The following is a 21,616-nucleotide window of genomic DNA, read 5'->3' on the forward strand; positions in this document are numbered from 1 at the left end:
GGACTGAATCAGTATTTTAGTACAGATGAGGTTTCAAAGATCTCATGTCATAAAATAGAAAATTAATACTTGCTTCGGCAGCACATATACTAAAATAAAGTAGAAAATTGTTTCTACACCACACTTACGGTCTTTTTTTTTTTTTCATTTTTTCTACTTCAGTGGTCTGTACTTATGCTAAGTTACCTTCTTTTAAGATTATTTCATTCTTTCCTTGTTATTTAGTATGTTTTATTTATTATTTATCCTAACACTATTTTCCTTTTTACTGTATAATTTTTTTCTCTCTTCATGGAGATATCATGGACATATAATATTGCTAACACTGCTTTTTATTCTTTCATTTTCTTCAGGTGTCCACCTCTATACCTGTGCTCTTTCATTTTTCTGTACTACTTGTACAGTATGTTTTTTGATCATTCACTTTTAAATCCAAATATGCTTATGAGTCAGTGCAAACATCTGACCGTTTTATTATGTCTTTTAATATTCCTGAGCAATTATTATTGAAATAGTCATGCTTCAACATTTTAATATTCAACAGTATTAAAATAAATATTGTCATAATTTACTTTCCTTTTAGTTCTCCTCAATATTTTAGTTAGAGCGTTTACATTTATTATTTTTTTTAAGTTATAGTAATGTGTGGTTAGCAGTGAACTTCAATTTAGGCTGGCCCAGAGAGCATAGCTCAGTATCTATGATAAAAAGTGGGTATTTGTTCTGATTAAGTGAAGACCCACTATTTTAAGTAATCCTTAGAATCTACTTTGAAGTTGCCGACAAGTAGGGTGATTGCTCCCTGGTTTGCCTGGAACAGTCTTAGTTTAATCCTGTTATCCTGACAGAATTATTAATTATGTGCCTTTCAGTGTTGAGAATCCCTGTTTGGATGATAAGTTGTCATCACACATTTTCACAAGCATTTCTTCTTTATACTCTCTTGATCTTATTATTCTCATTTTCAGCAGCATTCTCTGTCTCCCCCTCAGACTTTCTATATCCTTTGACAAAAAGTGATAGGTCCCTCCACTATTAAACTTTTCCCCACTAAAACCTGCCAGCATTCTTTTTCACTTGTCCTTGAAAAATCTAAGATAACTGTATAAATACCTTCAGTGCCTTGGCCTTCTTTTTTTTTTTTTTTCCCCCTCACTAACTCAATCCTGTCTTCACCAATTCTCTTCTATTTTTGGCATTTCTACCTTAATCCCTTTTCCACTTATTTTTCTACATAGCCTTACTCTTCTGCCAGATTTTCATACTTTCACAAAATTAATTTTGCTTTATCTGACAATTTGCAACTTCAAACTTTTGCCTATAAATAAACCCTGTTAGTTATTTTATCCCAAATTCTCTTTTTGTTTTGATGTAAACGCTCTGGTGTTAACTCACACTAAAAAAAGCATTCCTCAATTCCATTTTTAGCTGACTGCTTCATGTGTTACCTTTGGATCATACCATAAACTGCTCTTACTCTGATATAGAAGTACTTCCAAACAGCATTCTTTTGCTATTTATGAGGAAATGCCATATTATTGCTTTATTTTATTTTTTTAAGACATAAAGGAATTTTAGCCTATGGATTAAGTTGTTTAGCTCCCAAAAGTTTTAAAGATGCTTAGTCTAATAAAATACACAGAACATAAAAATTACCATTTTAACCATTTGAAAGTATGCAATTCAATGGCATTAAATACATTTACGATGTTGTGCAACCATCACCACTATCTAGTTCTAGAATTTTTCATCACCCCAAACAGAAACCCCATACCCACTGAGCAGTCATTCCTTATATTTCCTCCCTTGGCCTGTGGCAACAACTAATCTGCTTTCTGTCTCTATGGATTTGCCTCTTCTGAACATTTTATATAAATGGAATCATATATTTTTTAGTGTATGACTTTCTTCACTTAGCAAATTTTTTCAAGGTTCATCTGCATTGTAGCATGCATCATTACTTTATTCTTTTATATGACTGAATAATATTTCAGTGTCTGGATAGACCACATTTTGTTTATTCATTCATCATTTGATCAACTTAATTTTTACCAAATCTCTACTCCAAGATAAAATGAGTGTTACAGTAGCATGATAAGTGAAGTAAATAGTAAAAAGGTATTTTTAAGTAGGTTTCTTAGCAATTGGGTATGTGGCTAATGCTATGGTATGGATCATGTGCGAGGGACCCTATTCACCTGTTTGGATGCCAGAATCTTTTTCTTTATTTTCTTTATCCACCACCCCCATTTTTTTCTTATTTTGATAACTAAGTTACGTTTTGTTTTTTCTTTACCATGGTATTTATAGGTTTTTGAAAATACAGCTAAATAAAATTACTCATAGTTCCACTCCCCAAAACCAATCACTATTAATAACATTCTGATATAGTTCCTTCCGGTCATTTTCTTATGTTTGAGTATTTTATTTTATTTTCACTTAATTATGATCACATTGAATAAAAATTTTATATGCTGTTCCTTTTTCATAAAATTCATTTATTTAACAAATAGTTGAATACCTACAATGTGCTGGTCACTGTTCTTGATACCTCTGGTGAATGCATAAGAAGTTCTGGTGGGAATATGGTTCAGCAGTCATCAGCTAATAGATGATGTTTAAAGCAATTGGGGCTAAGACCTCCTGGAGTAGAGCCGATAGCACTGAGGCGAGGACCAGGGCTCAGCCTTAGGCACTCCCACGTGCAAAGGTCAAGCAAAGCATATTGAGGAAGAAGGAGCAGCCTGGTAAAAGGAGAATATGGAGGAGAGAGTGTTTTGATAGGGAACGACCCCTCACATCAAGTGCTACAGAGCGTCTGAGTGAGATGAGGAGGAGGATTAACTGTGGTGGTTTGGCAAGATGGTGGTCAGAATGGAGCAGAGAGGACCACAGCCCAATTGGAGTGTGCTGAGGAGCAAATGATAGAATATTTTAACATATTCCTGTTTCATATATTCTTTCTTAAACATAATTTGATGGCAGAATAAGATGCCAATTGTACATTTTATTTAAGTAGTTATTGTCTTCCTACTTCGTGACATTTACATGGTTTCCAGTTTTTCTATCACAAATAAGACCAAAGTGAAAAGCTTTGTAAACTAGCATCATTTCCTTTGACTAGAGGCACAAAAAGGAAGTTGCTGGTCTGAGAGCAGGGCATTTTTAAAACTTAGGATTCTCATTCACTCAAATCCTTTCTAAAAGGACTGACTGGTTTGCACTTCCTCCGTCAGTGTCTGAGGGGCCCCAGCATCTTGACTGCAATTGTCAGTTGGGTCCTCCCAGAACAGGTGTCTTCTTTAATTAGCTTACAAGTTCTTTTAACTTGACCGGAGACTTGAATGACAAGAACCAAACCCACATTATGGAATGAAAATTATATACCGCTCACTAAGTAGTTATATTAAACAGAATACACGTGCAATAATTACCACTCTACATGGAACCACAATTTAAATGTGATGCTGGTGTTTGTTATTAATCCTTTTTCACTGAGGTTCTGGTGAAACCTTAAACCAGATATGGCTGAGAGAAATACTCAGCCATGATTTTCATCCTCCATTCCTATGCATTCATATAAATGTGATCATTGTTGGAATTTAATGGAATTTACCCTTTTCCAGTAAACACCCTGCAATTTCTCATTGCAGCTGCCTGCTGATATCAGGGAATGATGTCTGCTCTTTCCATGTGTGCCTCGGGTGGGGTTTTATAAACATTCTCAGCTTGTGGCAAAGAAAGAACAACTTCCAGACTGATCACCATCTCAAAAATGTCCTCCTCTCCCCCTTCCTATTCTTCAGAAACACCCTACCACTTTATAGTCATTTCCTGGTCACATGATTAATTGTCCCCCCTTGAAGCAGCAGCTGGGAAAAGGGAGCTGACCTCAGCTGCCTTGCTGGGTTTGCTATTTAACTGCTTCCTGCCCAGCACAGCAGTGCCTCACCCAGGGCAGGCAGTGACCAGTGTGCTGCTGGTGCAGATTCTAGGGAGGTGCTGGCTCCACAGTTCCTCATCTCCAGTGATCTGCTCCATTCCAGCAGGACAGGTATTGCTATTTGCTGAGCCTTAAGTGGAAAGATGGAGTGTCAATTGTGTCCAGCACGAATAGATGTGGTAAGAGATATGCATACACCTCTCCCTCCCTCCCTCCCTTCAACTGGGTCATTTTCTGGAGAGATCACGGATCACTACAGATAATCCCCAAAGTGGAAGCTCCAGTGGTTTATAACAGCTCATCAGAGTGATTGCGTGTTCTAGAACAGGCAGACTTGGATGCATTCCTGCACTGTTACTGGCTCTGTGATTTGAGTAGGCAGCTTCTCTGATCATTTTTCTCATCTGTTTAAAATATAGAAGGATAATGTAGTACCAGCTTCCTTAAATTATTGCAGGAAATCATCCTATGATGTGTGTAAAGTGCCCACCAGAGTGCCTGACCCCAAACTGGCTCAGTCAGGGTTTACTGTTTCTATCATTATCCCACCTACCCTTGTTGTAGACTCTCTCGGACTTTCATGGCTCCAAATTGGTGGCTCAGACCCAACCCTTCAAGCCTCTTTCTCTCTGTTTTCTACTTGTAGGGGGCTTTGTGAAGAAGCATGATCAACCTGTTTCCAAAACCTTGGGGTAAGTTCTTTAATGTTCAAGCCAGAGTAAGGGCTAGATTGGCTTTTCCTGCTGACTCGACAGAATAGGTCTAGAGAGCAAGTCTCCTTGGGCATCCTGGTTTATGATAGCTAAAGCAGAAACCTTTTGGGATGTGTTATGTCATTCACATAGTGCGTCCTGACCTGGTGGCCTCTGTGGCTAGCCCCTTCACTGACCCAGCTTCTAAAGGCTGAGGAAGGAGGCTATGTAGCTATAGTCTGCAGAGATGTCTAGCAATCAAGGCAATAGTCAGAAGACTTACATAAGCAGATTTAAAAGAGGCAATCAATATATGACACTTCTTATGGAAAGTAACCTGTATTGTAAGGGTAAGTAACAGTAGCTACTAAAACAAACAAGCCCCCAATACAATGACTTAACACAGGTAAGGTTTATTTCTTACTCAAGCAGTCATTTTAGATATTCTGTAACAGGTAGAGAACCTTCCCATTATCTTTCAGGGACCCAGCCGAGCTCCTTCCATTTTGTGGCACTATCATCTCCTAGGCCTTGGAGCCTCTGCTGGACCATCTGCATCTAGCCAGAAGAGTAGGCAAGAGAGACTGTGAAGAATCTCACAGGAAGTTTTATGGGCCCAGCCCAAAAGTGGGATAAAATACTTCTGTTCACAGTCTTTGGGCCAAAACCCAGGCTTTTGGCCAGAGCTCAGTAGGATTCAGGTATACCTTACTTCAAGGGAGGCTAGTAAATGAATTCTAGCTACATGCCTAGGAGGTAGAGGAAACAGCTTTTTCTAGAGGGTGCCTCAGAGGTGTGTTTGAGGCATAGAGCTGGGAAGGCTACCCTTTGCTGGTGTTTGATCCCAACTTAAGTAACTTGGGTGGGGGCAGAGAGATGAGGAGCTGAGTTGCTGCTGGATTCAATGATGATTTCTCTCCAGGGAAAGATTCTTATCCCCTGCAGTGGAGACCCGTCCTAGCATCTGGGGAGAGTGCCCCCCAAAGTTTGCTACCAAGCTGGGTCGAGCTGTGGTCAAAGAAGGACAGATGGGACGATTCTCCTGCAAGATCACTGGCCGGCCCCAACCACAGGTCACCTGGCTCAAGGTAAGGTTTTGTCTGCCCTGACTCTGGCCCAGGCCTGGAGACCTGAAAGTTTGGGGTTAGACCCTTTGACTGGTGGAAGTCGGTCTTTCCAGTCAATCTCTTTTAATTCATTCATACAGGGTTTCCTGTATTTTTGTTAGCCATGTTTTTCTTGCCCCTGTTTGCACACTCTCCCTCTATTACTCAGTCCACCATGTCCTATAATCCACATACTCACAAAACAGCATAAAACTTCTGAGTCAAGACACACCTGACCATCTCAAGAGAGTGGAATTTGAAGTCATGGGACTAGGTTTCAAGCCATGCTCCCTGGTTCACAAAGCATGTGATACTGAGCGAGTCATTTGATCTCTTGGAACCCTGGTTTCTATATCTATTAGGCGGAGATAATCCCACTTATCTCAAAATACTGTTGGGAGGTTCCTTGTGGAAGCGCTTTATAAATCCTTCAGGGCCCAGCAATGTGAAGACAGAGGTGGAGGAGGAGGTGGTGGAGGAGGAAGTGGAGGAGAGAGGAGGGGTGCATGTTAAATAGGGCACTGAGGAGCCATGGGGAACACTTGGGGTCAAGGCCAGGGAGAGCAGGTTTTCCACGGATGGAACTCCTGGATTAAAATGGGTGATGAAACATGTTTTACCTATTTCCTAATTCTCCTAAACAGACTCTGGGAAAATAATAAAAGGAAGAAGGAGGCAAAGGAGAACTGAGCGAAGAATATAGGGTTTTCCACCTCAAACTAGGGTTCCATACATCTACTCTAAACTGGACCAAACATCACAACATATGCATAGACCCCGAGTCGGGGCCCTTGGACTGTCCAAAGACTGCTCTTGTACAGCATAGGGAATATAGTCTATAGTATTGTAATAACTATGTGTAATGCCAGAATAACCAGGGTGATCACTTTATAAGGCGTATAAATGTCTATGCTGTAAATGTCACTATGCTGTACACCTGAAACTAATATAATATTGCATGTCAACTGTCATTGAAAAATAAATTAAAAAAAAAAAAAAACAGGAACAAACACTGCTCTCTAAGCATGTTGACAAAGCCCAGAACAGAGGCTGCCCATGCCTGGTGTCTGTCCCACCAAAATGGGCAGGAGGTTGGAGGGCAGTGCCAACAAGTGAGCAGGTTTCTCTGACCGAGCTACTCTATCGCCATCCACAGGGAGATGTTCCCCTGCAGCCAAGTGCCCGTGTGTCCATGTCTGAGAAGAATGGGATGCAAGTTCTGGAAATCCATGAGGTCAACCAAGACGATTTGGGAGTGTACACATGCATGGTGGTGAACGGGTCAGGGAAGGCCTCCATGTCAGCTGAGCTTTCCATCCAAGGTATCGACTCATAGGAAGGGGTAGTGCATATGATCCCTTCCTGGTGTCCGTACCCTCCTGGAAGGAGCCTGTTCTTTACTCATCTCTGTGTTATACGTGTCACACTTACATACCCATGCGTTCCCCAGAGGCAGGGTCTTGAACCAGAAGGAAGGAAGAGGATGGGCAGCAAGGAGCTTCACTTGTATCCCCACCCTCTGCCTCACACCTGTATCTTCAGTCTCTTTTTCTTGCTCAGACTCCTTTTTTGTGTTTCTAAATGCCATGGAAGAATAGACATTGCTAATGTCTTGCTGTCACTCCACTTGCAACCTGCCTAAAATTTAACTTATCATCCACTCTCCACTCTGTACTTCAAATCAGGTGTTCCCTCAACTTAACTCTGTCAACCCTAGGATCCTCCTTTTTCTTCTCTTCCAGGCTGAACATTCTAGTGTCGCCTTTGACCCTTACCTCTTTCTTGCCATGGTCATTAGAACTGTCAGTTCTTCCTCTGAAGTATCTTTGACTATATCTCCTCCGTTCATTCGCCTTGGTTCCGCCAAGTCCTGCCAGGGAAAGCCAGAGTGTGTGGAGCAGGAACCTTGAGCAAGGTGGGAAATGGAGGGGTCAGAGAGGGAAACGTCCTTCACTCTCTCCTCTTCCTTTCTTATCCTCTTTTCTTCCATGATTTTTCTCTTCCATATCTCCTTCCTTTCTCAGAAACTCTTCCTCATTGCTCTGTTTACCATTTTTGGCCCGTGTTTTCACAACCCCCAGAAAGAAATTATTCTACATTACCACCTGGGACACATATCTATACATAAACATATTTAACTGAAACAGTTACATGAAACACTCCTGAGTTGTACTATATACAGTACATACTGGTATTTTCTGTTCCATTCTACATCATTAAGGGGGAAAAAACCCTGGTCCCAACCAAAGAATTTGCTTTTATAACTCACAACAGGATCAGGACCTGCTGTTTAGCACTGAGCCTCGTGTTTTAGCCACTGTCCCTTTACTGGCCCTAGCATTGAATTAAAGACCTGTTCCCTTCTGAAGTGCTCAATGACAAAATGCTGTGGTGCCTTTAAAAATAAATAAAAAATAAAGGTCCTTTAAAAATAAATAAAAAATAATAAAAAGAGATAGATAAGACTGGCAAAATATTGATGTTTTCTTAATCTGGGCGAGGGCTTTCAGATTTTGTTATATCTTTCTCTCTACTATTTATTTTTTTGCAATTTTCCATGATGATATTTAAAAAATATATATAATGTGACAGGAAAAAATACATATTGCATGTTTTTTCTTTGAAGAACCAAATAAAATTACACTTTTCCTGTACATGTTTAAAGCAGGTATTTGTCAAAAACAATCACTTTGTGGGATTGTTTTTGAGGGCCACACGTAACTTAAGCTGTTTGGGTTTGAAATTTTCAGTAGATGTTTATTTATATTTTTGTTTGTCCGACTGCTTTTTGTTTCCTTCTGTGGGCTAGTGAAAAGGACAGGTGCCATGTCACAGCATATTGTAGCAGAAGCCACCATAAAGGGGCCAGGACAGCATTGGAAGTGTTGACAGTGTCTCTGGGGCTCAGAGGAGTTTATCAGATTAAACTAAGAAGTTCAGGACCAGGGAAGCAGGAAGGAGTGAGGGAGGTGAGACCATAGGTGAGAAAGTCAGAGCTTAGAAAGTAAAAAACTCTATAATAAATGAAAGAGATCGTCTTATCACTTTCTCCTCTTGGTGTATAAAATATTCCACTAATAGTCTTTCTACCCTCTCCTTTTTTCCAGGTTTGGACAATGCCAATAGGTATGTCTAGGCTTTGTGATTATTATGTTTCCATCTTGAAATGGCCTGTAAGAAAAGAGGAATGGTAATCAAGAAACACCCTGAATTTCTAAGTGATCACATGGGGAGGGAAAATTGACCGTTTGGGAGGTGTTGTTTTATTTCGGGCGTTTTGTTTTGTTCTCCTATTGTAACATGCTATCCAGGTTCTATATCAGGCTTGCCATCAGCATTGAGACTCTTGAAGACTCAATGCCATTGTCTCCCTCTGTATCTGCTCAGTATCTTTATTAGTCAGCGTCGTTAGGAAGGACACTCTACTCTGAAGAGAATGCCTTCCATGTCCCAGGACAGATTCTGCTCGCTTATCCAGTCTTCCTCAGGAGCTTCCTTCCCTGTATGTGAGGCTCAGTGCAGGACACTAGGTGTGCAGAGTGAGCAGACATCTAGTGTCCAGCAGGGCTTTTAACAGATACATAATTATAAACTGCGATGCTTCTCTGAGGACTAACAACGAAGCGCTCATTTTAGATTAGACAGTCAGAGACACCCTTCCTGAAAACTTCATCTGAAAGTGGTGAGGTGAGAAGTGGGCATTAGGGAGACCCGAAGGAACGCCCATGTGTCTGCAGCCTGGTGGACAATGGAGATGGTGCCGTGTGAGAGCCAAGGAGGCAGCCTGAGCCCACACACATAGGGCCATCCTTGCAGGCCACCTTGAGAAGCTCAGTTTTATTCTTAATATAATAGTGGAAAAGCTGTTGGAAAATCTTTAAGCTTGAAATGACGATGCAATTTCTGTTTTTAAAAGGCTGACTACGCTTGCTGTGTAGAACATGGAATGGAGAGGGCAAGGAAAACTGGTCATGTGGTTTGAACTAGGATGACACTCGTGGGGAAGGAATAAAAAGGCAGATTGAATGAATGTAGATAGAATAGGCGCTGGATTAGGGGTTAAGGAAGTGTCAAGAATTGCTGCTTGTCTTCTGGCTCTGGAAACTGAGAAAACTGCATGGAAAGACTTTTGCTCATACTCTGTTAACTTGTGGGCTTTTGTGATCCCTGGAATCTGTGCTTGTGGTGAGTAATGCTTGTGAGTAACTGGATGATCATTCTATTCCTCCTTCTCCTTCCCCACTGTCCTCCCTACCACCACCAAACAGGTCGTTTGTGAGGGGAACAAAGGCAGCCAGTTCAGATATCAGAAAGGAGGTGACCAACGGAATTGCACAGGAGCCAAAAATGGACAGCCTGGAGACTATAGCTGAAAGTAAGAACTGCTCCAGCACCCAGAGAGGCGGCTCCCCCACCTGGGCCACAAGTACCCAGCCTCAGCCCCTGAGGGAATCCAAGCTGGATCTGTTCGAGGACTCATCTCGAAAGGCCCTGAGGACCCCCGTCCTGCAGAAGACTTCCAGCACCATCACCCTGCAGGCCACAAAAGTCCAGCCGGAACCAAGAGCACCAGTCTCGGGGCCTTTCTCTCCTGGAGAAAAGAGGGAGAAGCCAGCTGCTCCCCCTCCAGCCACCCTTCCCACAAGGCAGTCTGGCCTGAGAAGCCAAGAAGTTGTGAGCAAGGTTGCTACCAGGAAAATCCCCATGGAGAGCCAAAGGGATTCAACATTCCCCAAATTTGAGAGCAAGCCCCAAAGCCAGGAAGTCCGTGAGGATCAAACAGTCAAGTTCAGGTGTGAGGGTGAGTAGAGCTAACTAAGGTCACCGGCCCCCACAAAGTAGCTTCTGGGCCACTTCCTTCCTTCAGCACAGCGGTTGGAGCCTCGTATCCACCCATCCCCTTGGACACCCTCCACCGCAGAAGCCACCTTATAGGGGTCTTCCCTCAGGAAAGACTGTCTAGTAATGTCCCTTGTTCTGAGAAACACCCAACAGTGGCCAGTTGCTCATTGTTGGATCCAGCATCAACCCTGGGCCTTAATTCTCACCACCCTAGAGGGGGAAGTTGATCATCACCATCACCATCAAAAACGAGCCGCGGGGTCTCCTCCTCTTTCCTCCCTTCTGCTAACTTTGGCTTACCTGGAGAACTGGCTGTCACCGCGTATCCCTTCTCCCCAGGGACTCTGCCTCTGTCTTGGGATGTTTACTCTTGTGTGGTGGGGGGTTAAGGAGTAAGAAAGCAGACTCACAGTACCGGGGCAGTGGTATACCAGACTCACCTCTTCCCTTGGGTTCAGGTCCCCACCCCACCCCCGCAAGCTCGATGTGCTCTCCGGGGGCCTCACAGCCTTCACCTGGCCCTGTAGTTTCAGGGATCCCAAAGCCCCAAGTGACCTGGTTCCTGGAAGGTGCTCCCGTGAGGAGACGAGAAGGCACCATTGAGATTTATGAAGATGGCGGGTCCCATTACCTCTGCTTGCTGCGAGCCCGGGCGAGAGACAGTGGGAACTACAGCTGCATAGCCTCCAATGTCCGAGGCCAGGTGTCCTGTGACTGGACCCTCCTCGTGAAAAGTGAGTACATTCCTCCTGGTCACCCTGGGTTCTCTGGGGGAGGACCGTTCATGGGGGGTTTCATATACTGTGCAAGGTCATTTCCCACAGCCCCCACCTAGGGTATACAACCCATCATAAACGTTGTCCCCACATGTATGCCAAGGCCAAATTCATTGCTCCAGGACAGTGATTCCTGATCAGGAGTTCATATGAGAATCCTCTCAAAATAAACATGCCCAGGCCCCATGCCCAGCCCATCTGAGAGCTACCTTTTTTAGGTTCCTCAGCTGTCCAAGTAGTGCCATGACTCACTTTTATAAGCACAGGGAACCAAACGTTCACTAAATATACACGTTTAGAGTAATATGAGATGATGTGGGATCCCACATCTTTTATGTTTATTGTAATATCTGTTTATAAAAGTAATGTGTGTTCATTGTGGGGAATTTAAACAATATGTGATCTTATGACTCAGAAATAAATGATATTTTAATGTTTTTAAAACAAAATCAGCATTGTGCCGTTTGTATACTGCTTTCTATTCTAATTTGTTTATGTTACATAAGCATCTTTCTATATATTTAATATTTGAAAACATAGTTTTTCATGTCCATATAATGTTTCATAGCAAATGTATCTCAATTTAGGCATGCACTTATTGATTGATATTTAGATTGTTCCCATTTTTTCACTGTTGAAACAAAACTATGATAAATATTTTTGTACCCATCTATCTCTCTATAAAATTCCCCCCTCTTTAAATGCTGTTTAGAGACCCGAGACCCATGCCACACTATTGAGGAACATATTAATACAGGGATAGAGCCAGCAAATTTCGGACTGTTGGAAACTCTGGAACAAATAACCTTCGCCTATTTTTTCAACAAATAAATTGCAAGCAAAAAGAAGGGAGGGGCAACTTATAGGAAACTTAGATGAAAAGATACATAAGAGGCATAAATAATGGACTTTGTGTGGATCTTGATTGAGACACCTTTAAAAATTCTGTACGAGAACAGCAGGAAAATTTGCACACTGACAAGATATTTGATATAAAGGAATCATAGTCAACCCTTGGTATCTGCAAGGGAAGGTTCCAAGACTCTTTTTGGATACTAAGATCCAAGGACGCTAAAGTTCCTTCTTTAAAATGGTGTAGTATTTGTATATAACCTATACACATCATCTCGTGTACTTTAAATCACAGATTATTTATAATACTTAATAAAATGTAAATGCTATGTAAATAATTGTCATACTATGTTGTTTAGGGAGCAATGACAAGAAAAAAAAACCTGTACATATTCAATACACACACAACCATCCATCCATTGTCAGCCTAACTATGTAGTACACATCAGCAACAACTCAACATTTTTTTGCAATATTTTCAATCCCTGGTTGGCTGAATCTGTAAATGGGGAACCTGCAGATATAGACAGGCCGACTATAGTGCTATTTTTAAGATGCGATGGTGGTCTTGTAGTTATTTTTTTTAATTCCATATATTTTAGAGATAAATATTATTTTATTTACTGTATTAAATATGATTTCTGATATTTGCTTCAGAAATAATCCATTATGCGGTGGGAGCCAGTAGGGGTATAAAGAATTGATAATTATTAAAGTTGAGAAACGGGTGTATGATGATTAACTATACCTACTTTTGTGTATGTTTGAAATTTGCCATAATAAACATTTAGAAAAAAAAAAAAAGGAAAAGAATAGAACTTCGTGGTTTATCCATAGAGTAGGATACCATACATCCAGGAAACAAATGTGGCCAACGCGTAGACTCAAATGGTGACACATGTCTAAGATATGTTAGTAAAGGAGAAGAGGCAAGTGCAGAGCCATGTGTATCACATGCTGTTTGTGTAAAAGGGAAAAAAATCTGTGTACATGTATGCAAACAAATGCTTGTGTGTACCTAAAACATTTCTGGAAGGGTCTACAAGTTGCCTCTACAAAGGGAAACTGGGGGTCCACAGAAAGGAGTGGCAATAGTCTTACTTTTCATTGCATACCATTGATGAACCTCCTAATTGGGATTTTTACTTTGTTCATGAATTCCTTTGCAAGGAATATTATCCATTCCATTTGGAAGTGGGAGTGCCCATAGGCGGAGTTCACAGGTCCAGGAGTCTGAGCCTCATCATACGGGGCTCTCTGTCTGGGCAGGGGACGGACACATGGCATGATGTCCACCAAAGGTTAAAAACCAACAGGCTTTCGTTGAAGTGTTAGCTATTATTATGAAATGGAAGCCGTGCAGAGAGACTATACTTGCCGCAGGTTGAGGGCAAAAGAGAATGTTGATTTTTAAAGCTCCCAGAGAGCTGGGGTGAGAGGAATGGGAATTGAGTATGCTGCAAAACTTGCTTTTCTTACCGAGATTCAGCTGTTTGAGTGTTTTTGAATGAATGCTCCTCAGAATATTGCAAGCCTTTGGCTTATTTCCAGAGTTCTGAAAAAGTTGATTTTGAGTTGTTGTCAGCGTTCTTATTGCTTGTATGGAGGAGGAGATTTTCAGAAGTCCTTGCTCTGCCATTCCAGAAATGTTTCTTGACTCCCTTTCTTCTTGGAGACACTAGCTGTTCTAAAACTTCTCCAGACAGTGTCACCAAGATGCAGGTCATCCAACTTGTGTTCTTTTAGCTTCTCCTGCCACACCCTCTGTCTCTCTCTTTTCCTATTACTGCAGAAAAGCTGTTTCTCTTACCGAGACTTTTCTCTCCATCTCTTCCCATCTTCACAAAGATTGTAACTAATACTGATTTACTTTCCCACCACTATCTCTCTCCCTCCCTTTATCTAGAGGTCTCTTTCTTCTCCCTACCAGCATGCCCTGATCTTCCCCATGCTGACAAAGGAAAGAAAATCTTCCTTCTGCTCAACAGATGAAAAGATATCTTCCTTTAGTTCCTACTGTATCTCTGCATTCTCTTTGACCCCCAAACTTGCTGCCAAGTATAGTGTCTATGCACAGCTTCCGTTTCATAATAACAGCTAACATTCCACCAAAAGCCTGTTTAATGTGCTGGCTTTTCGCCAATGCTTTACGTGCATTGTCCCATTTAGTTATCCCAACAATCTTAGCAGATAATTATAGTTTCAACCACTTTCCAGATGAGAATACTGACCTGTAGTGAGGTTAAGAGACTTGCCCATGCTTCATAAAAGATAGCCTATTTCTTCCTTTTTTTTTTTTAAATGCCTACAGCACCTGGTCTTCCTAGGTGGAATCCCATCCAAGTACTAACCAGGCCCAACCCTCCTTAGCTCCCAAGATCAGACGAGATTGGGCACGTTCAGGGTGGCATGGCCATGAGCAAGATAGCCTATTTCTAACTCATGTGGTCTGACATGAAAGCCCATATTCTTTTCAATGACTCCCAAAGGTATTTTTCTAATGAGAGAATTTGACTCTGGCAGGAGGAAAAGGTAGAGATTGTGCCTCTCCACACCACTCCAGGTAATCTGTCCATCCCTCCCTGAGTGTCAGTCTCTTTCAGATGCACCATTATTCTCCTCTGTAGCTGCTCTCTCCTTAGGGGATTTCTTGTCTAGAGGAGGAAGTGTGGACATAGGTCAGCTGGGCATAAAGCATGGCTTCACCATTGGGCTTGACTATGGGAAACTATTAACTTTGTAAAATGAGCCAAAGATAGCAAATTCATGGTATTGTCTCAGTCACGTCTGAAAAAGTACCTGGCATGTAATAAGCCCTCAAATATTACTTTTTGCCCTTAAAACCCTGAAAGATAATATGGTTTGCCCTTTATCACTGTATTGTATAGCTTCTCTCAAAAAGCACAGGTGAGAGGTCTCTAGTCACCAAGTCCAGCGACCTTTTCTCAGCCATCAGCCACCTTGACATTTCTGTAGCATATTCTAGTTGTTAGAAGAGATTGTCTATCCCTATTGCTCTTAATTAGGATCCCCAAACTACAAAATACTCCCCCATTCATCGATGTAGAAGCCTTCTGGAAAGCTCAGCTGGGTGGTTCTCACTGAGGCTGTTCATCAACATCATGAGGTAACTTGGTAACGCATAGTCCCAGGCGTCCAGCAGTTCCAAACCTAGGTTGGAAGACTAGAACACACATGAGTCTAGAACACACATGGCCTAGGTTGGAAGACTAGAACACACATGAGTCTTTGTCATTTGATTCAGTCCCGGAATTGGAAAAACTAATTATAATAATTTAAAATTGAAACGTTCTCACCGGTGTGCATGTGGTCTGTATATGTAAAAAAATATTCACAAGACCGTGCAGTCACCAATGGGACATAAAGAAGATAAGAGACAGTGGGAAGTAGAGTAGGACCAAGAAAGGCAGGAAGAAGGAGCTCTGAGGATGCTCCAGGGTAGCAAAAACCAAGACAAGACAGGAGGTACCTGAGTCCCAGGGGAGAGAAGGCAGGCCCAGGCCCAGCACACTCCCAGACCTGGGGCATTTTGTGACAGTAAAAAAACCCCTTCCAGTTCCTCTGTCTCAGGCTCCAGGTCTCTACACTGGACGTGTTCTCCTTGCAGGTATGAACCAAGATAAGGCAAAGCCAGGCAACCAAGAAAGCCCTGGGTGCCAAAGGCAGTGAGGCATCCGCCTGCAAGACTTGGGATAACTGCAGTCAGTCACCAGAGTGGGCCAGCTGTGATCTGAGATGGCTTCTCTGTTCTCTGTATTCACAGGACTGGCTAGGATGGAGGTGGCCCCCTCATTCTCCAGTGTCCTAAAGGACTGTAGCGTCATTGAAGGCCAGGACTTTGTGCTACAATGCTCTGTGCTGGGAACCCCAGCACCCCAAATTACTTGGCTGCTCAATGGTGAGTCCCCCCCTGGCTCAGCACTCTACCCTGATCCCCTGCCCCAGTCCTGCATTCTCACTTGACTTCCCCATTTATTACTCTCAACCACGTCTGTCTAAGAAGGCAGCACAGGGTACAGAGAGATAATGGGAGCTGGGAGTCTGCTCTTGCCTGCCTGGGGACACCGGGCAAGTTACTACTCCTGTCTGAGCCTTGAGCTCCTTGCTTGCAAGACAGGAATAATACCACCTACTTTCCAAAGTAGGGGTTGTGAAAATTAAATTAGATCTTTTATATAAAACATTTTACGAAGTTCTTGGCACATAGGTGCACAAGTGACTTAGTTCCTTTTTGTATGGCCAGACTCAAAATAGGCCCTCAATAAATAATTGTTGAGTCAATGAATGAACAAATAAACCACCAAATTAACAAACCACACTAGAAGTTGACCAAAGGAGCCCATCTTTTATTTAGTGGCAGGTGGCTTTTGGGTTCACAGACCATTAATTCTTTTTAATGTTATAGTCTTATGAAGACATGCCAACTTCTTTTCTTTGCCAAGTAAGATCCTTTGAAAAAATTATATTTTATCACCCTTCACTTTTTTAAAAGACCTTTAAATTCTAAAAGTATGGGAGAACTCTAATTTTAAAATTGATAACAGTCCATACAATTAATGAAATCTGCTTTGAGGATCAACAAGGAGGATGAAGGAACACTTGCCAAGAGTCAGGAGACAAGGGCACTTGTCCCTCTCTGCCGTTGAGGGGTTGGGTGGTGTTGGACACCCCACTGCCTCTGTGGGTGCTGGCTTCTTTATTGGTGTGGAAGTGGGCTGGGACAGAAGGTTTGGGGCTTGGTCAGCTCTCACAACTTACAGAATAGGCTCCTTAAGGGGGCAGCAGCACTCGTCACCTATGCACGAAGTAGCCCCTGCTCTTTCTGTCCCATCGATGTGTTGCCTGTGAAGCTTCCTTGTTGGGATAGTTTGTTAGGCTTTGGTACAAACTATCTTAGTTAGAGATGGTGCCATGGAGTCTTCCTATGGGTCATCTTCTTGGGTAGATAAGTGAGAATTGAGTCTCCCTTCCCTCTACCCCTCACTAAGGACAGAACTTCTGTTGGATCCTATAACCAACTGCAAAGAGGCAGCCTCCCTGTGGCTGGAACAGAACATGATGTTAAGAACTAGTGATAGATCTGAGTAAGAGCATTTCACTTCTATCTGGCTCAGAGTCCAAGCCTGGGGTCAAGAAAAATTTTCTATAAAGGGTCAGATAATATTTTCAGTTTTGCCATAGTCTCTGTCACAACTGCTCAGCTCTGCTGTTGTAGCACAAAAGCAGCCAGAGACAATACGTAAATGAAGGAGCGTGGCTACGTTGCAATAAAACTTTATTTATGGACACAGCAGTGTGAATTTCATACAATTTTCACGTCATGAAATAATTCTTCCTTTGATTTTTTTCCGCCATTGAAAATATTTTAAAACTATTCTTAGCTTTCAGGCTGTTCAAAAACAGGCTGCAGGTTGGATTTGGCCCACAAACAGTAGTTTGCTGACTCTGGTCTACACCACCCAGGATTGAAAAACAACCACCCTCCCACCCCTCCTTCTTATTTTCGTTGAAGCTTGGCATTTCCATCCCCTTACCACTAGAGGGCGATTGTGCTCAAGTTGGGTTCCCTTGGCCGCTAACTCTGGTCTTAACCTTCTAGGAGCTGGGAGAGTTCTGTGGCTCCCAGTTCTGAGTGCCCTGAACTTTTTCGGGGGGCCACCATTTCATCCCATGCTTGTGAGGCCACGATGATTTATGCTCCAGTAAAATTAGAGCTCTCAAACAGTTTGTTGGTACATGTTTTGACAGCTGAGGCACTTTGATAGCAGTCATGGGATGTACTGGTATTCTCAAGGAAGATTGGTTCTAGGGTGTCATTTTCAGAAAAAAAAAATAAAATCAGAGTGGCGTTCAATCTTCTCAGTAGCAGGATCCCGGCCCTGCCTTTTCCAGTCCCCAGCCCCCTTTTATGAAGTGCAATACGTCGGGCAGAATCTCTTCCCTCGGGCCCTATGGCATGCTTGGCAGCCTCTGCCAGACTGTCCTGGAGACATGAAGTGTTGCTATGTGCAGAAGAAAACACTGCATTGCAGGGAGAGGACTTCTCTCTGTACTTTCTCCCATCCCCACTGCCCACCCCCAATTTTATGAAGTGCAAACCAGGACTCTGGGGCCTGACAAAGGAAGAAACTGACAGTTGCTTCCTATATGGTGAACAGACACGTTCCTGCTCTAAGGCCAGAATCTTCAGTAATGAGAGGTTTTTGTTTTTTTTTTTCTGGAAATGAAAGCTCACATCCTAGAATGATAAATTCTCAGGAATGTATAACATTAAGGAAGACACTGAAGTTCATAGCATGTACTTCTACCTCCATGCAGAATCTGATGTGACCTGAATAAAAGGACTCTTGTGGAAGATACTCTGGGAAGAGTCCTTCTTAGTTTCCCATATTTATCTTTTTTTGTGAACTCTAAAATGCACCTAATTGCAGTATTAGGTTGAGGGTTCTGATAAATATCTGCAGTGGGAAATGCACTCGTTGTTTCTGGAGACTTCTAAAAGGAGCCAGGAGCCTCCTGTTCAGTCTGGACGAGGTCTGTTCTGCCTGAGGCTGGGCTATGGGCCAAATGGCCCTGTGAGATTCTTTCCAGGCTCAGAATTCTGTGAAGTCCAGGATGTGGATTTGGGGACTACTTATTTAAATAATTCACAGAACTATATCCCTTTCTCTCCCGCATCCTAAATGCCTCCAGAACCTCTTCGCCCAGTTTTTTCAGCCCATCTCACTTCACCCTACACAATCATTCTCCTTCATCTCCCTAGTACTTGCCTCTTTCGCCACTCACATGCCTCTGGTATGGGCCTGACACATCATTAGCCCTCAATAGATCAGAATGGTCATGGTGAGCACGAGTGTCGTGACAACAGCTAGCCTGAGTTTTGCTGTGCTTCCCTCCACAGAGCAGCCCATCCAGTACGCTCACTCTACCTGCGCAGCTGGCATGGCAGAGCTCCACATCCAGGATGCCCTGCCAGAAGACGATGGCATCTACACCTGTCTGGCTGAGAACACCTTAGGGCAGGTGTCCTGCAGCGCCCGGGTCACCGTCCACGGTAGGAGCCTTTGCAAACACATCTGCTTTGGTGAAAAGGCACTGTACCCGAAGGCAGGCAGGAGGAGGAGATGGCCTCCTGTTGTTCACGGTGATGAGGGGCTTCCATGGGAGACGGACATGCAAAAGCTAGTTCCCATCCCCCTCGCCCCACCCACTGGGACTGAGAGAAGATGCAGGGGAAAGAGGCAAAGACTCCCTTGGCTCAAGAAGCTCCCGGTCTGATAGGAAGAAAACCGCACACACTGAAAGAGGACCTCAGAGGAGGTCCTATCTCCTTAGGACGTAGGGTTCTCACAGTGACCCCTCACGTACTGGGGGACACTGGGTAACAGAGTGCCAACATTGAGGGTTCTAGAGGGTCACAGTCTATCCTCTTTTTCTTCCTGCCCCTCCTCCTCCCCACCACCCCAGGCTTGTTTTTATACATCACCAGTCTGGTGTCCAGTAATCAGATTATCATGGTCATCCATTGATCCCCACCAAGCGCTTAGTCCCCGGAAGTCACGGGGCAGCCACAGGACTCAAGACAGAGCTGTCTGGGCTGTGGTATCCATGGTGGTAGCAATGCTTCTTGAGTCCAGGGCGTTCAGGTAAGCCTGACTCCCCACACTCACCCCAGGCCTGGGCCCCAACTCCTGTGTGTGGCTGGGACCTGGGTATGGGACTGGGTGCACTGTCCTCTGCTTTCTCAGCAGACTAGCAGGAGACCATGTCTCCTCACTCTGTCCCGCAGGGCTCAGGCCTCCAGAGAGAGTTTCCCTATAACGTGAGCAGCCGCCTTCTGGAAGATCATAGGAGACAGTTTCACAGAAAAGGGCAAAGGAGAAATCATGTGCTGGTTACTGTGTTAAATACTTCCACCTCACTTGTGTTTTCTCATCTGGACCGCAACAGCTCTGCAGGAGTAGGGGTGGGGGTCTCTCCCTATTTTACGCAGAGAGTTCTGGAGATCTCAAGAAGTTAACATGACTCGCTTAAGTGCACCAAGCTAGTAAGTCATGGTGGCCTTTCAAACCCAGATTTTCATGACTCTAAGCCTGTGCCCTTTTCTGTGCCTGCCCTTTATGGAGTGTGTGTCCCCTGGCCCAAAGCGGGAGGCTCCTGTGACTTGGCAGTTTCAGCCCCTTAGGGATAAAGAAACTGGCACTGACCAACGATGTGGCCGATGCTGGCTCCGTGAGGCTGTCTGCCAAGAGGGGGCACACAGCCTGGCCCCTCTAATTTCCCCGAGGTGCCTCAGCATGGAGTTTTCACCCATGACCTGACCTCCCCTACTTTTAGGAGGTCCTCCAAACTCTGGTCAGAGCCTGTCTCTGGCCTCTGGGGAATTTGTCAGTCAGCAATTTGGCTTACACATTTATCCCCTTTATCCTCACAGATTTCATTTCATGGCTCACTGAGCAGCCTAGGAAAATTGTGGTGATGAGACTTAAGAGGAAATAAGACCAGATCTGAGCCTCGTCTTCTTGGGCCAGGAGAGCAGCTTCCTCTTCCCACCAAGGGACTCTTCTTGGAGGCTCAAGTGGCCTACCCCAAAGTCTAGTAATGGCAGAGAGAGCCAGAGTGGCATGCGATGTGTGTCATCCAAAGTTCTCCCTCGCTAGCCTCAGCCAATAGTCCAGCTAATCCACAGCCTGTCCCAGGTTGCCTGTGTTAAGATTGGATTAGAGAGACCCAGCTGAGCTAATAGTCCTGCTGGAGGTGGGGGGCCCCCAGATGAAGGATCGAGAAGTCTTTGTGGCCATCCTTCTTGCCTCAGGTCTGTGGGAGGAGTGGGGCCTGCCTGATCATCCATCCAAGTGTATTTTAAAGCAGAAACAGTGGTCCACAGCAAGAACTCTGCCAGGGCCATTTGGACTTTCTCTGAGAGCAGTTCTGTGTGATTGTGAACCCCCTCCCCGTGTGGGGATTTACTCGCCTGTGAAGGCCAAACAGAGGCTCAGATACCATAAATGGTGAAGGAGGCCGACAGACACAGCCACGTGCTCAGGCTGGCCGCATTGGGCTGTCTGCACAGGATTGGGGCCTGCCGAGCCTGGCACAGTGACACCTCTGGCTCTGTGCCCCAAGGCACTTGGGAAGCTCAAATTTCTATCCTGCACCATCCTCCCTTCACAAACTGGAGTTTTTCTTACTTTATTGGCAGCTCCTTTGGCTCCAGATCCTCTGGGGGCCACTTAAGAGGGTGGGAGATGGCTGCAGTGGAGGCTGTTGTTCCCTACTGTGCCAGCCGCTGTTCTGGCCTCTCCCTTAGCTGCCTAGGCTTGGCCTTTTTGTTGCTCTCAGTGTGGCACTGGGCCACTGTTGGAGCACGGATGTGGAGCCAAC

The 21,616-nt window shown here is 43.9% G+C and overlaps 1 protein-coding gene and 1 pseudogene across 1 annotated transcript in view; one reads left to right on the top strand and one right to left on the bottom strand.

Moving 5' to 3' along the window:
• Window positions 1-21,616, top strand: part of MYLK (myosin light chain kinase) — a 248,166-nt gene that overhangs the window by 128,024 nt on the left and 98,526 nt on the right. The window contains exons 4-11 of the mRNA XM_023527574.1: window positions 4,590-4,635; window positions 5,558-5,723; window positions 6,898-7,063; window positions 8,849-8,867; window positions 10,010-10,542; window positions 11,111-11,317; window positions 15,996-16,130; window positions 19,134-19,286. Coding sequence (XP_023383342.1) covers window positions 4,590-4,635; window positions 5,558-5,723; window positions 6,898-7,063; window positions 8,849-8,867; window positions 10,010-10,542; window positions 11,111-11,317; window positions 15,996-16,130; window positions 19,134-19,286 — 1,425 coding nt within the window. The remainder of the gene's footprint in view (window positions 1-4,589; window positions 4,636-5,557; window positions 5,724-6,897; window positions 7,064-8,848; window positions 8,868-10,009; window positions 10,543-11,110; window positions 11,318-15,995; window positions 16,131-19,133; window positions 19,287-21,616) is intronic.
• Window positions 14,514-14,632, bottom strand: LOC111736298 (annotated as a pseudogene).

The sequence above is a fragment of the Pteropus vampyrus genome, unplaced genomic scaffold (genome assembly GCF_000151845.1).
Source record: "Pteropus vampyrus isolate Shadow unplaced genomic scaffold, Pvam_2.0 Scaffold1, whole genome shotgun sequence".
Classification (NCBI taxonomy): Eukaryota; Metazoa; Chordata; class Mammalia; order Chiroptera; family Pteropodidae; genus Pteropus; species Pteropus vampyrus.